Source organism: Chiroxiphia lanceolata, chromosome 6 (genome assembly GCF_009829145.1).
Source record: "Chiroxiphia lanceolata isolate bChiLan1 chromosome 6, bChiLan1.pri, whole genome shotgun sequence".
Taxonomy (NCBI): Eukaryota; Metazoa; Chordata; class Aves; order Passeriformes; family Pipridae; genus Chiroxiphia; species Chiroxiphia lanceolata.
This window is the reverse complement of record NC_045642.1, coordinates 41,235,943-41,249,211: the sequence shown is the minus strand read 5'-3', so window position 1 is coordinate 41,249,211 and position 13,269 is coordinate 41,235,943. Positions and strand designations below refer to the sequence as shown.

Sequence of the window (13,269 nt, the reverse complement as noted above, 5' to 3'; positions counted from 1 at the left end):
TCCGGCCACTTTCTGCTGGCAGCTAGATCGGGGCACCTCTGGGCATCATCGGGAGCAGCTGATGGCTCCGTCTTCTCATAACACTCTTGTACATCACCAGCCACTGTTAGTGTGAATAATGTCCTCTGCATTCACTACTGCCCTGGTGAAATGCCTCACTTTCCACCCTGCAGTATAAGACACGGTCTCTAAAACTTCTCTCTGCATTTCCTCTACATTCTTATGTCATGTCTCCATCCTTTTCACACTGCAACTCCCTAAGCCAGCTGAGGCCTCAGATCCTCAACAGAGCAGATGAAGACTCTCTTTTACCTTAGGCATGGCACTTACTCCAACTCCCAACATCCCTACTGCACAAAACAATGGTGCAGCTTCTTCATATAGAACCCATCATCTCTGCCACTCCTAACACAGCTGGGCAGAATGGCTGCCTGAGCTGTTACTCCCTCTTATGCATTTGGTACTGTTTCCTTCTCCTTGGCCACAGTGCTTTGCATTTGCCGTCAGTGAATTTTGTTTGGTTGAATTTGGACTGCCTCTCTCCTTCATCAGACTGAATCTGAACCCTGCAAAGTGCTTGCAGCCTGGCATCACACACATATATTTTATAAGCATGGGGATTCTTCCTTCATCTACCTTAATGACAACATTTGAATGGAGTGGGAGTCAGGACAGACCCCTGCAGGCTGTGCTTTAAAAGGCTTTTAATGTAACAGCCAGGTATTTCTAATTGTTTGGAGTGCAGCTATGTAGCTCATTGTGCAATTGCCACAGTTTAATCTAGATGATATTTTCTCAGTCTGTTTGAGTGTGTCATGTGAGAGTGTGTTGAAATCTTCACCATGGCCAAGGCACATCATATCCACTACTTCTCCCTTATCTGACAGGCCAGTTATCAGGTCAGGCAAGGAAACCAGATTGGCTTAACATAATCAGGCCTTAACTGATCTGCACCAGCTGTTTAATGACCCTGTTATCCTTTGGAGGGTTATAACCTAGTCACTAAAAAAACTGAACTGCTTAGGGGAGTGGGGGTGAGCAGACTGTAATTCTGGATTCTCCCTTCTCTGTTATTGAAGATAGTTACAAGATTTATCCTTCCTTGCTTCTCAAGACCTCCTTTATGCTCCTGTCAATTCTGCAAGGACTGCAGGAGCATTAAGCATATGAACTTGTGTTGCAGAAAGCCTTTACCAATATGGATATAACTGTTTTATCTATCTGAGTGTCAAACCTCTTCATCGCAATGTGGCCTTTCCCTCCTTGTGCTCCTGCACTCTTGTTTAAACACTTCAAATGTGGTCTGTGCCCTGTCTGGTCACCATGAGTGTTTTTATGATGGCTGGAACAAAGGCTGTGTTAGCTGCTCCAGCCAGCTCGGCTGGCTTTTGTTTCCCCTGTTGATAAGGACTAGACCGACATTCACCATTGTTTCCTGCTAATGTATTTATGGAGCCTTTGCATGTTGCTTTTCATACCCTGGACTAACTAGCCCTCATTTTACTCTGGAGACTGGTTTTTTTTCCCTTCAGTTCTGCTACTCGGTTCTTAGTCATCGCTGTGTTTTTACCTTGCTGCCTGCAGCTGCTGCAGTGCGTCCCCTCTTGTTTCCCTATAGGGGCAGCTTACCCTGGCCCCGCGAGGTGGGCTGCATGCCCCACTCCTGTCTGAGTGGGCAAACTCCAGGACTTGGTGCAGCCTGCTAGCACTACTCTGTTGCTTCTGGCTTCTGGGTGGCTCTGGGCTAAAGTGTCGTTTTACTTCTCCTCTTGATTTGGTGGCCAGACCAGCCTGCTTGCTCTTCCAGCTTTTACTTCCCCCTGCTTACTGGGCTGCAGAGCACATCTCCTTTGATGTGCTGCCTAACATCTCCTCCTTGGGCTACCAAGCAAGCCCATTCTGTTCATGGCAATGTTCTGGTCCTGAGATTTAGTGCAAGTCCACAGTGCCTTTTTAACCATTGCTTTGGCTGCATATGAAGACTGCCTTGTTCCTCAAGCTCTCTCTTGTCATGTTTCCCCTCTCCTTCTTCCTCCCATGGCTGCTGTTCTTCCTCTCACCTCCCTGAAAATTCTGCTTCTAGCATCCCTCCCTGGGGTTGCACTTCTCTTTCTTTGCCAGATGGCCCTCTCCACCTATGCTAGGTGAGACATGGTCTCTAAAACTTCTCTCTGGGTCCCTAGGGTGGCAGAGCTCTTCAGTCCTCCTGGGGTCCATTGGTTACTGCTGGTTACTCTCTCTCCCTTGCTTGGCCGGCTGAACCCATCAACTGCTCCCCACTCCCTGATGATCTCTGGGGGGCTGAGACTGGACTTTGTGGTTCAGAGGGGTTGGACCTGCGTTGGTAGGTGAGGATTTGGGCTCTGGAGGTCCTGTGAGTGCAAACAAGGGCTCTGGGGTGTACAGGGGTGCTCTGTTCCAGCTGGTTGCCCCATCACAAGTTGGTGTATCTCAGGCAGGGTGTCCAGGTAAGTGCATTTAGCAGAGCAGACCTGTCACAGTGGAGCAGCTGCTGTAGGGCTCACATGCACACCGTAGCCTGGTGGCCAAGTGAGCCCTTTGGCACAGTTTGCAGGTTAATAAAACAAGCCACTGTTTGTGCAGCACGTAGTCCCTCTGTGTTCTGGTCCTGGAGATGATAATTGGCCTCTCAGGGCCACCATCATTTGCCTGCTCAACCTTGTTGGATCGGGAAAGGGCATTTTCCAAGGCTTTCTCCAAGATCATAGGCTATCACAACTTATCAGCAGGAAGCTGCTAACCTGGGGGTGTCACTAGCTGCAGAGCATGGTGGGGCTCTTATCTAGCGTGCATGGGGCACAGTTCACTCCTGTGCTGGAGGATGCCAAATGCTGGGGATGTCACCCTTGGAGACTGAAGGTGCTCTGTGGATATGCTGAGGGTATGGGAGGCTGGTGGGGTCACAGGGGACATCCTGGAGGTACTGGAGGGGGGGGTGGGGAACCTGTGTGGGAGGGCTGGGGGGGATGGCAGGAGTACAAGATGTGGCTGTGGCCTGGGACTGCTCACTGCCACCAACTGCTTCTCCTTGCAGACATCAACGAGTGTGAGGAGGTGGGCAGCCCTGAGCCCCTGTGCCGAGGTGGCACCTGCAAGAACACAGAGGGCTCCTACCGCTGCCAATGCTTGCCAGGCTACGTGGCCCTGGCCCGGTCACACCACTGCGTGCCCCAGACAGCCCAGAACCCAGCAGCCGCGTAGCTCTAGGAGAGCGGGGGTGAGGGTGCTCCCCTTCTGCGTGTGGCTCCAGGACCTGGGAGCACAGAGAAAGGCCCCCCCGGGCTGCAGGTGCTTCAAGGCTCTTCATTCTTTCCCCTCTGAAGTGCACAACCTCCCCGACACCTCTCTCTACTTGTCAGGGCTGAGCTCCCAGCCTCTGCACCCCCCTTTGCCCTGCCAGCCCCTGCAATTCCTGCAGCAGAGCCCACCCCAGACCCCAGCACCTGTCACATTGCCCTGTGCCATGGAGGCTCACAGGATGCCTTCCTGTGCCACACAGCACCAACCTCTCCCCCTCACCCTGCCAAGAAAGGGGGTTCATCTCCCTGCCACTGCTGCACTGACCTAGTGACAAGCCTCACCCACACTGCGGGTGCTGGCCCCACCACTTGTGAAGCGCCTAGCCCCCAGGCCAGGGCTTTAAGGGCGGGGGGGGGGGGCACCCCAGCTTTCTAGAGCTGCTGCCTAACTTTGGGGCATGGGGGAGAGGTCTAGAGGGCCTCAGGGCCAGCTCTCCATGCAGCCCTTAGCCCTACACATTGCCTTTGTGCCCCATGCTGGCTGGGCAGGGGGAAGAGGAGCAGGTCCACCTTCCTTTCTGTAAAGTTGTTGGTGATTCTTTTTTTTTTAACCGAGTCTGCTGGAAACTTCTCTCATGTTGTTAAATAAAACATTTATTTTGGGCCCCTGTGGCTCAAGACACTGGGGCTTGTCAGAACTGTGCTTGTCTTGCCCCTGCCAAGGGCAGGGCCATCCCACTCCAGTAAGCCAATTCTTAGCCCTCTCAGCTGGCACATAGCCTCCTCCTGCTCCTGAGCCAGAGCAGAAACCTTTGCCAGGCCAAATCCCCAGCCAAGCCCCAGCCCCAGGGGTCAACTCCAGACCCTGCAGACAGCACGTCAGTTGTGACTGCTCATACCCTGCCTTGTTCTCAGGAGGGGGCTGCAGTTTCAGCATGAGAATGTGCAGTTACTGCAGTTAGCAAAAGCCATCAGGCAGGTCTGGGATTTGTTTTTCCAGCCTCAGAGCTCACTAGAAAGAACTTTAGCTATGCTGCAGCAAGCAAGGCTATGTTCTACGCTACCACCTCTTCAGGGAGCCTTTGCACAATTTCAAGCCTGCATAGGACCAACAAGGCAGGAGCACAGCTAGACACTGCCAGCTGGACACCAGCAGCAGGAATGCTTGGCTGCTTGCAGGTCACCCACACTCAAGTCATGTACCACCTCTATCCATGCCTTCAGCTAAGAAATAAAACCAGCTGAACCCCAAGTAGAAGATGCCCAGCCAGTCTCCTTTTCCTCCTGCTCATCTCTACTCATAGAATACAACACAAGCAGATTCTGTCTAGCCTTTATTAAAAGGAAAGTTATAAAAAGAGATTCAGGAGCTTGCAGCAGCTCCGAGTTAGTAGTAGTGCAAACCATTGGTTAGAGAAAGAATCATCCCTGCAGAGACATTGAACGCCACTTGGCTTTGCATCCACAAACACAGTTTTCCCAGCTGCAGTCCTGCTGGCTTGAGCAGGGGCCCAGGACAGAAGAGACAGCCAGCTCACAGAAAGACTCCTTCCCTCTGCTTCAGCTGCATGGATAGCAAATGCAGGTCCCAGGGGCATCAAAACAGAGCAGGAGAAACACAGGAGAGTGGATGCAACTGGCATTCTAGAAGAGGCACTGAAGGGTTACCAGATAGCAGCTCAGACACTAGCCAGGTTCGCCACTGAGGAATTCTTTTGTGAGGACAGACAGCTCCACGTCAAACAAATAAAAGTGCCTCCACAGAGCAGCTGGAGGATGATGCTCAGTCACTCCTGCTCCTGCAGCAGACACTGCTGCCCCTTGAGCTGCTGTGAGAACACCCCAGGGGTGTCACCTAAACGTGGTAAGAGTGCTCTGCCCATGGCTGACCTTGCAAGGAACACAATGCTGGTTGCTCAGAGGCTCCAGAGCTCTGAAGTAAGCAGTAAGAAATGCTTATTATAAAAAAGAATTTGGCCTGTGTTGTTTGTGTTTTTCCCCTCCCCAAGCCCTACTAATGGCAGGGCTCCTCAGCTGGTGATCTGCACTGGTATCTTCCAGCAGAACAACATCTGGTCCTGGTCATCCACCAACTCCCACTTCACGATCAGTTTAATCTGAAAGAGAAGAGCAGAGGAAAATGAGGGTGTTCAGGAAACCTTAAGGCAAGGGCATAGGGAGAATAGTTATCACTTGTGTGGAACAAGGAGGCTCTGGGGGCTCTGCACAGAGGACAGAGCTGGGGCATTGTCCTTGCTTGCAGTAGGTAGGCCATGCTCATGCAATGACTCCTAGAGTGGAGGAGGAGGGCTCAGTTGCATGACACAAAAGACCTCCACACACTGCACTCAGATCCCCACTCCCTGAGAAAGCAAACAGTGGAAACAGCCTGCAGCATCTCAGCTGAACTGCACTCCAGAGCCGAGCACCCCAAGTCTGGGAGTGTTCAGCTGCATGTAGCAGACTCTGCTGGGAAGCACAGTACAGGAGGATACTGGAGCAGCTGAAGCCACTTCTCAGCAGCTGCTTCCTCTGCTGGGTCTGTCCCAAAGTGGGACCTTGAAACTAGAGTCATGTTCACAGCAGAAATAACACCACATAGTCTAAGGAGTCTTCTCTCCCTCACCAGAACAGAACAAGGTGTCTTCTCTTAAAGGCAGGTGCCCCAGTAAAGGTGGTAGCTGGAGAGCTGACCAGCTGCCTGCGTACTTACACTGGGGTACTCGCTCTTCACAGGGAGTTTATTCAGGTAGCTGTAAGAATGGCCCTTCTGAATGGGGCACTGGATCCCAGACTTGCATCCATCGGGCTCAGGAATAGGAAACGGTATGTCCACATGCAGCATCTCGCCGTACACCCTTGCTTTGCTGCCCTGGCTCTCGATCTCTGCAAAACACGGAGAATATGTGTATACCTCACACCCTCCTCTCCACATACCCCAAAGGCTGCAAGAACACAACTAAGGGACATTCCTCCTCCCACCCAGACCCCTCTCCATCCGCCCTTCCCCACTCCTCTCAAAGCAGTGGAACACGGAGACGATTAACTCCCTCTCCCCACCCCTGCCGGGGACACGATCCTTACTGCTGGCGAAGGTGACGTTGATGCTGTAGGATGTCCCCTTATGCAGCAGGCAAGGCTGAGTGGGGCAAGGGCTCACGTTCACCTCCTGGATGCTGCCGTCTACGGAACCTGCAAGGAAAAGTCGGGATTACCGGGCCGTCTCCGCCTGCTTACACCCCGCTGCCGCCTCCCGCTGCCCCGAGGCCGAGCGGGGCCGGAGCCACTCACCACAGTCGACGAAGCGGAGAGGCTCGGCCAGGGCAGTGGCGGCGGCGCCCAGCACCAGAAGCAGGGCGAGCGGGGACGGCACCATAGCGAAGGCGGCGACAGCAACTGGGAGCTCGGCGCAGCGGCGGCGCGGCGGCGGCTCGGCGCAGTCACATGAGGGCGGGGGCCCCGCCCGCCGGTCAGCTGGGGCCGGCTCCGCCCGCGGGGCCGGGCCGGGACCCACCACGCGATCCCGGGGGTGTCCTGGGGCTGGGCCCGCCCCTGGCGCCGCGGCGGAGAGCAAGGTTGCTCCGGGGAAAAGGGTACAGGGCCGTGACAGGACAGCGGGGGGGAAGGGGGTAGTGGGGGTGTGGTGTGCTGGAACAACAGCCCTTGGACAGACAGACACCCTCTCCAACAGCGCTGCCACTGGACATCCCCACTCCTGGGCTATCCTGGTGGAGTCAGTGCCAAAGGTAGCAGCCGGAGGACAGGTTCAAGTACAGGCAGTGCGATGGGCCGGGAAGCTCTTTTGCTGCTTCTGCTGAAAGGGGAGAAACATAAACCCCCTGCTGTAGTAGACCAGCCCGTAGGCTTGTCCGTCGCTTACGTCATACCTCGTGTTCTGCATGTTGAAAGTTGTCTGTGTAACCTGAGTGCCAAAAGTTACATCTGCTGAGTACCTGGCGTGGCTGCTGCCTTTTACAGAGCACACACACTGGGAATCTTGTTTCTCAAACTCGTGAAATGCCATAGGCTCTCTGCTTTGTGCTGTGGATGCCAGGACAAACCAGAGGATGAGGAAGATGCTTCAGAAAGCATTTGAGCCAAGCTTTTCACCAATTTCACATGGTAGCAAGTTTTAGCCTTTCTGGGGTCATGTCAGGAACATAGTAGAGAGAAAGGCACATGAGTGCTGATTTGGTAGGAACGTGGCAGAGCTAACACAGCGTCCCCACTTCAGACCTCTGTCCCAGTGAAGTGTCTGCCTGCTCAGCTGCAGCTGCACAACCAAGTGACTCAGACGTGACACCCCACGCTTTGCTCAGGCTCTCTGCAAAGGGTGTCACATCAGAAACCCAAGAGGTGTTAGTAGGACCAAGCAGGACATACTCTCATGCATATCTGCTGAGCAGTTTAGTACTTCAGAAGAAGAGGGATCCCTTCTTTCAGAAAGGAACGTGGGGCTTTTTTATGTTTTTTTAAGATTTTGAATAAGCATTTGATTTGCAGAGGCAAGCAGACCAGGGTGCTTACAGCAACCCTATCAAAAAAACTCAAAAGACCCTGCTGAGACTAAGCCATGTATTTAAGTCCACCTAGCACACTTTATAAATGACCCATCCTTGCACATTGGAAATCATTCTCTTTGAAAGGCTTTCCTTCTCTGCATCCTTCCAGTCTTACAAAGGGTAAACAAAGCTGGCTTATCTGACTTCTGGGAACAGAACTGTAGTCAGGTCAGACCAACACCATAAAGTGTCATCACACATTCACAGGATAAGCAGGGCTTGGAATTTGCTTGGGTGTGAATTCCACAGTGCATTAAATCAGGATGCATTCCTGTGAAACAACTAACCAGATATCTTTGCTTCACAGATGCTTTTGCATAGTGGCAGTGACACATAAATACAAGTCAACACGTGTTTCAAAGGCTTTGAACTAAAAACCATTGAATCTAGGATCAAAATTAACATGTCTATTTCCCCCTTCCTCCTCTGAACTGGAGCCTAATAAGTGTAAGTTTGTAAAACTACAGCCAAGGCCTTTAGAGAAGAAAGACGCAGAAACCTTCTGCCCAAGGTTTTTAGCTGATATCACACATTACCATTGTGTCAGTTTTGCAATAACAGCACTTAAAGCTTAGATTCCCCAGGGCAGCATAAGCACTTTAGGCCAAACAGACCTTGCTTTTAGGCACATGACCCTTTTGACATCTGATAAAAGGCATGGGCCTCCTGGTCCCCTTGAAACCCAGCATTGTACCAAAATACTTGAGAAAGACTCAATTCAGTTTTAGGCTGGTCTCATTATTTTGCAGATGGGGCTCCTTCCAGATTACCAACATCCCAGGGAGTTTATGCTTAGGTTCAGAAACACCAGGAGAAATGGCTAAGAAAGCTAACAGACTAATTCTTTCCAACAAGACTGATACTCAAGTTCTTCATTTCTGTAATCCAACCAACTCTATTACATGAGGAAAAGCCTAAGGTTCCACTTCAGAAGCTAGCTACACGTGATTAATCCAAATCCCTCTAACAGCACTGCGCTTACAGGGACTACAGTGGCAGTGAATACAAAAGTCAGGTTTTCAAGAAAATCCACATACAGAGACTAATCAATTTTGCTGTTCTTTCAGCCAGAACAGGCTCCTTTTGCTACAGATTGTCAGAATCACATTGAAATGCATCACATCCACTCTCAACACCACACCAGAGGTTTTATTATCACCAGCTTCTGAAGCACTGAAACAAGCTCAGTTTCTCACCAAAATAGATACAAGATGATTTAAATATCAGAGGAGAAAAGAGCAAAATATCTAGAGAATTCAACTCACAGACAAATCTCCTCAATACAGTGCGCTTAACAATAGCTAAAGGAACTCCCTAAACCCACATGCCACAGACCAGAAGAGAAAAGCAAAACGCAACCAAACTTAAAACCAGATTATGTCCATCTGTCAGGAACAAGATGATCAACAAAAGCACAGCCCAGGAAAGAAGAAAAACTAGACTGTAACTCTGAAAAAAAACCCAACAAACCATCACTGTACCACATAGCTGACTGAAGGAAAAAATGGCCAGTGATAAGAAAGAGGTGCAAAGGAGTAGCTGTTCTTAGTTACATCCACCTCTCCTAGCTGCTCAAAAAAATTTGCCCCCAGCACCTGAGTCACTCCTCAGCATAATGGATCATTAATTATATTAAATTAACTCTGAGTGAGGCTAGCTGGCCTTTCTCTCATTCCTTCAGTCTGCAGTAGCCATCTCAGCAACGTCCCAAAGTGCCTTGAAGGTACTTGCCACACTTCTGCCTCTTAACTCCGGTAAAAACGAAGGCAGCTAGAAAGTTAGAGTGTCTGGTTTTTGGGGCTACATCCATTCCAAAAGGTGTTCACAGTGAATAGAGCCACACCATGGAGAAGTGCAGTGGGATCAGTCTAACACACCAAGCAGGAGCAAGAAGGGAAGCCAGTGCATTATGGAAAGCAGGCACGATCCCTTGCCTTTTCTCCCAGGAGGTTTTGATTCCCTCCTCCAAAGCTGTCTGCTTTTGGGACACCACATTGATAATAACTGAGAAACACCCCAAGATGGTTTTTTAAAACATTCGGTGGTCCAATATACCTGATAATGATTCATCAACCACTGCAGGCACCTGCCTCGCTGGGATACCTTCCTGGCTTTATCCTAACATCATTAGAGCTAACACAAGACCAAACAAAATTAAACAGCTCAAACCAGTCTTTATTTACATGCTCAGGTTTGGAACAAATAAGCAAAGGCACGTGGTTTCAAAAGCATTGCCTTTCTTGGAGCAGGATGGTGAGAAAGCAAACTGTCACAGGGTCCCGAGGTCCCCTGATGGTAAATCACCTCCTCTTGCTGGGATGACTGGTTTTCCTCCACGAGTCTTCCACACAGTCACTGTATGACTCTCCACAGACCTGGCTGGGGCTGAGGAACAGGATTCCTCCCCCAGAAGCACATGACGAAGCGATAAAGACTTGTAACCGCAGGTGTATCTGTGATCGACCGGCCAGGCCACTGTCACACGGCAGACATCAAGGGGAGGTTATACCACCGCGGGACGGAAACGTGCCCGGGTGGCCGTAGGGGAGGCCACGGGGCAGGCTCGGGGTGGGGGTCTCCTTCCCCCCTTCCTGCGGTGGGAGGAGAGGGACTGTGTGGGTCTGAGGCTGAGCACGCTTCCGTGGCACCGGGGAAAAGCACCCGTCCGAAGGAAGAATAGCTTCCACAGGGATTTCTGAGCTGAGCCCCTACCTGATAAAGGAGAGCAGACCAGTCGGGATCAGGAGAAAACCCTAAAAGCTCTCAACTCTGGCCCCGTGTTTGCTCTTCTGCTTGCCTAACTCCCCTGCGGCAGGACCTTGATCCCTCTCTGGGTTCTACTCAGGATAAACGAGCTCACAGCTAATCGCGGCACAAGCACGCGATGACGGGCAGCACTGCGCTGTTTATTGCTCCCCACTGTTTTACTGCTGTTTGCTTCCCTCTGCGAGCACCTCTAAGGACGAAAGGCGGCTTCGTGCCTTTATGCGAAGCTGCAGGGGGCTTCCGGGCCCAGCGGCCTAGCTGTGCCGGCGCACGGACGGCGGTGCCCCGGTCCCACAGCACCCGGTGCCCGCCCGCTGGGGAGCGGCCGCTCGCCGGGGCGGCACTTCCGCCTCTGCGGACGCGGTGGCGGCGGGGCGGGGCTGGTCCATTATGGCGGCGCCGGGGGCGCTGCGGCGGTGGTGGGTGCTGGCGCTGGGCGGCCGGACGAGGTACCGCTCCCTTGGATACCCGAGCCCTAGGGTCCTCCCCCGGGGATGCCGAGTGTCTCCGCTGCGCGGCAAGGGGCGGCATCTGCGGGGGCCGGGCGGCGTGGCGGGGACCCCGCTGAGGCTCCCCCTCTCCTCCCTTCTCCCCGAGGCAGCTGGGGCCCCGCTCCGCCGTACCGAGGACGAGCGCTGCCGAGGCCCTCGCCTGAGCCTGCCCGGGCTGTCCGCCCGCTGCGGTGGGAGTCGTCCTTCTCCCAGCCGGGCCCGACGGAGAGCGAGCCCGGCGAAGGACAGGTCTTCCTCAGCGAAAGCTGCGTGAAGGTGGGGACCCCAGGAGGGCTCCGGTGTCTCTGGGAGGGATTTCCGAAGTGCCCGGCCTGCCGTGGGTGCACAAGGGAGGCGTTTGAGTGTCACTAGTTTGCTCAGTAGGCCTTTTAATCCTTTTCCTTTTACTTATTTGCAGAGACTGCTGGAGATTGCAGAAGGCTCAGAGTTTCTCAGGCTGCAGGTGGAAGGAGGTGGCTGCTCTGGCTTCCAGTACAAGTTTTCCTTGGACACAGTTATCAATCCTGATGACAGGCAAGGACAAAGGGGTGTAATGGTGATCAGGTATTACTGTTCTTTGCAAAAATGGCAGTGGAGGTATGTGTGACTTTGTAGGATCTTGCACTGAAGGGAAGAAGCCTATGAGATAAGGAGACTGCTCAGGCTGTGCTTTTCTGGAAGGTCTTTGGCACAGTTAATGGTTAAATATGCCGCTTTTTTGTAGGGTGTTTGAACAAGGTGGTGCCCGTGTGGTTGTGGATGTGGACAGCCTGGCCTTCGTGAAAGGTTCCATGGTGGACTTCAGCCAGGAGCTGATCCGAAGCTCCTTCCAGGTGGTGAGCAACCCCCAGGCAGAGAAGGGTTGCTCATGTGGGACTTCCTTCTCTGTCAAATTCTGACTGGACTTCCTATGGATGGACACTGTTTTCAGACACTTCCTGGCAGTCTTCAGAGGGTTTGTCCTTTTCCCAGCTGCTCCCTCTCATCTCGCTCTGTGACGCAGCTGTTACACATTACTGCAGCTGTGTGTATGTTTGCACTGAGCCTGTCTCCAAGACTTGTTGGCCTTCCCTTCAGAAACATGAAGCAACCATGAGCACGCACACGGGAGCATCTTCAGCACCTTGTGAACCACTGGCCAGGTGGTGCTGACTCACCTGCCCTGTCCCGAATGTGGAACCATTTAACTGTTTCTCTCTGCAAGAGATGGCTATAAATATATATATGTGTGTGTGCGTGTGCAGATGTGTTTATTGAAAATTCTTAGTAAAAAAGTTCTCTGAGATTGATTGGCGTTGCTCGTGCATTTACAGGTGGGTAGAATATGAGTTCTTTTCAGGCTGCTGTTGCTTATCCCTTGTCATTCAGCTGAATGAGACTTGGAGTCTTTCTCACATATACCTCCCAAGGTTACTGTCTCTCCACTCACAGCTCGCAGTGGGCTTTTCCAAATACTTTGCTATTTTCTTGCTGAGCAGACTTCTCTTGGTCCCAAGAACCTATGGTGGTTGTGCTGCAAGTTCCTGGGATGAAGGTTTTTACTTATTCAGAGTAAGTGAAACTGAAAATTGAGGTAGGAAGAATTAATAGCTTATCTTTTTATTAAAAAAACCAAAAAACCCCAAAAATCAACAACCAAAAAACCCCCAAATACTTTTACATATACAAAAATAAAACCCATAGCTCTATATGGCCCAGTGCTACTTCAGGCTGTTCCTAAACTCGACTTGGAGTTTTAGGTCATACCAACTCTCAGGTTTCATAATGTGTTTGCTGCCTTCTCTTGCCAGCAGGAAGGGAAGTTAAGGTGACATAGAGTTGGATCTGGAGTACTGGTTTGGGGTCCTCAAGTCCTTTTGACCTAAAGTTGTCTGGGAAGTTTTTTCATAGCTCGTTTTACCTTTCAGTCTCAGTCTAACATGCCTGGTTTGATGAAAGACTCTCAGGTAATGGGAAATCTAGAAGTTTCCAGAATAACATCCTTTTGATTAGTCATTTTCTATAGTTTTTTATCTGCCACTAGATGTCTTTTAAATCAAAGTGATTCACCTGCTTCTGGATGAAAAGGAGAGGTGGGGAAGCTATTTTTGTTCCCTGTCTTGTGTTTTATGTGATCATAACCAAATTGTCTAAGACTCGAGTCTTTCACATGAATGTGGGAGCACTGCATGACTTTGGTGTTAAGGGAAC

At 51.5% G+C, this 13,269-nt stretch overlaps 3 protein-coding genes and 1 long non-coding RNA gene across 8 annotated transcripts in view; 2 read left to right on the top strand and 2 right to left on the bottom strand.

Annotated features, from left to right (window-relative positions):
- The window catches only part of LTBP2 (latent transforming growth factor beta binding protein 2), a 71,482-nt gene extending 67,535 nt beyond the window's left edge, over positions 1-3,947 (top strand). For 3 of the 4 annotated variants that reach the window (XM_032692317.1, XM_032692314.1, XM_032692313.1), the window contains exon 34: positions 3,056-3,947. In XM_032692317.1, coding sequence (XP_032548208.1) covers positions 3,056-3,222 — 167 coding nt within the window. In that variant the 3' untranslated portion in view covers positions 3,223-3,947. Of the gene's footprint in view, positions 1-2,183; positions 2,933-3,055 lie in introns of those variants that run through there. The other variant, XM_032692315.1, reaches the window with a different exon arrangement.
- Positions 3,948-4,581: 634 nt separating this feature from the next.
- NPC2 (NPC intracellular cholesterol transporter 2) lies at positions 4,582-6,699 on the bottom strand. Its single transcript, XM_032690792.1, has 4 exons — positions 6,552-6,699; positions 6,345-6,452; positions 5,974-6,146; positions 4,582-5,377 (listed from the first exon to the last, which is right to left on the bottom strand). The coding sequence occupies exons 1-4, from the start codon at positions 6,634-6,636 to the stop codon at positions 5,291-5,293; spliced, it is 453 nt and encodes a 150-aa protein (XP_032546683.1). The 5' UTR covers positions 6,637-6,699; the 3' UTR covers positions 4,582-5,290.
- A 3,277-nt stretch (positions 6,700-9,976) lies between these two features.
- On the bottom strand, positions 9,977-10,909 carry LOC116788909. Its single transcript, XR_004357798.1, has 2 exons — positions 10,535-10,909; positions 9,977-10,413 (listed from the first exon to the last, which is right to left on the bottom strand). It is a non-coding gene; the product is annotated as an uncharacterized LOC116788909 (long non-coding RNA).
- A 39-nt stretch (positions 10,910-10,948) lies between these two features.
- ISCA2 (iron-sulfur cluster assembly 2) lies at positions 10,949-12,366 on the top strand. 2 transcript variants are annotated; one of them, XR_004357797.1, is made up of 5 exons: positions 10,952-11,037; positions 11,190-11,355; positions 11,498-11,613; positions 11,804-12,034; positions 12,157-12,366. XR_004357797.1 is itself a non-coding variant. In XM_032692130.1 (4 exons), the coding sequence occupies exons 1-4, from the start codon at positions 10,979-10,981 to the stop codon at positions 11,976-11,978; spliced, it is 516 nt and encodes a 171-aa protein (XP_032548021.1). In that variant the 5' UTR covers positions 10,949-10,978; the 3' UTR covers positions 11,979-12,366. The 2 variants fall into 2 exon arrangements, 1 of the variants encoding a protein (XP_032548021.1); XM_032692130.1 differs by having other exon boundaries at positions 10,949-11,037; positions 11,804-12,366.
- Positions 12,367-13,269: the final 903 nt, after the last annotated feature.

Excerpts from the sequence above, each read along its gene's own strand:
- NPC2 (XM_032690792.1), bottom strand. The coding sequence starts at position 6,636 with ATGGTGCCGTCCCCGCTCGCCCTGCTTCTGGTGCTGGGCGCCGCCGCC. Across the intron at positions 6,147-6,344 it reads CAACGTCACCTTCGCCAGCA|AGATCGAGAGCCAGGGCAGC; the intron begins GTAAGGATCGTG and ends CGTGTTTTGCAG. Across the intron at positions 5,378-5,973 it reads TGAAGAGCGAGTACCCCAGT|ATTAAACTGATCGTGAAGTG; the intron begins GTAAGTACGCAG and ends CTTCTCTTTCAG.
- ISCA2 (XM_032692130.1), top strand. The coding sequence starts at position 10,979 with ATGGCGGCGCCGGGGGCGCTGCGGCGGTGGTGGGTGCTGGCGCTGGGC. Across the intron at positions 11,038-11,189 it reads GCGCTGGGCGGCCGGACGAG|CTGGGGCCCCGCTCCGCCGT; the intron begins GTACCGCTCCCT and ends TCCCCGAGGCAG. Across the intron at positions 11,356-11,497 it reads TCAGCGAAAGCTGCGTGAAG|AGACTGCTGGAGATTGCAGA; the intron begins GTGGGGACCCCA and ends ACTTATTTGCAG.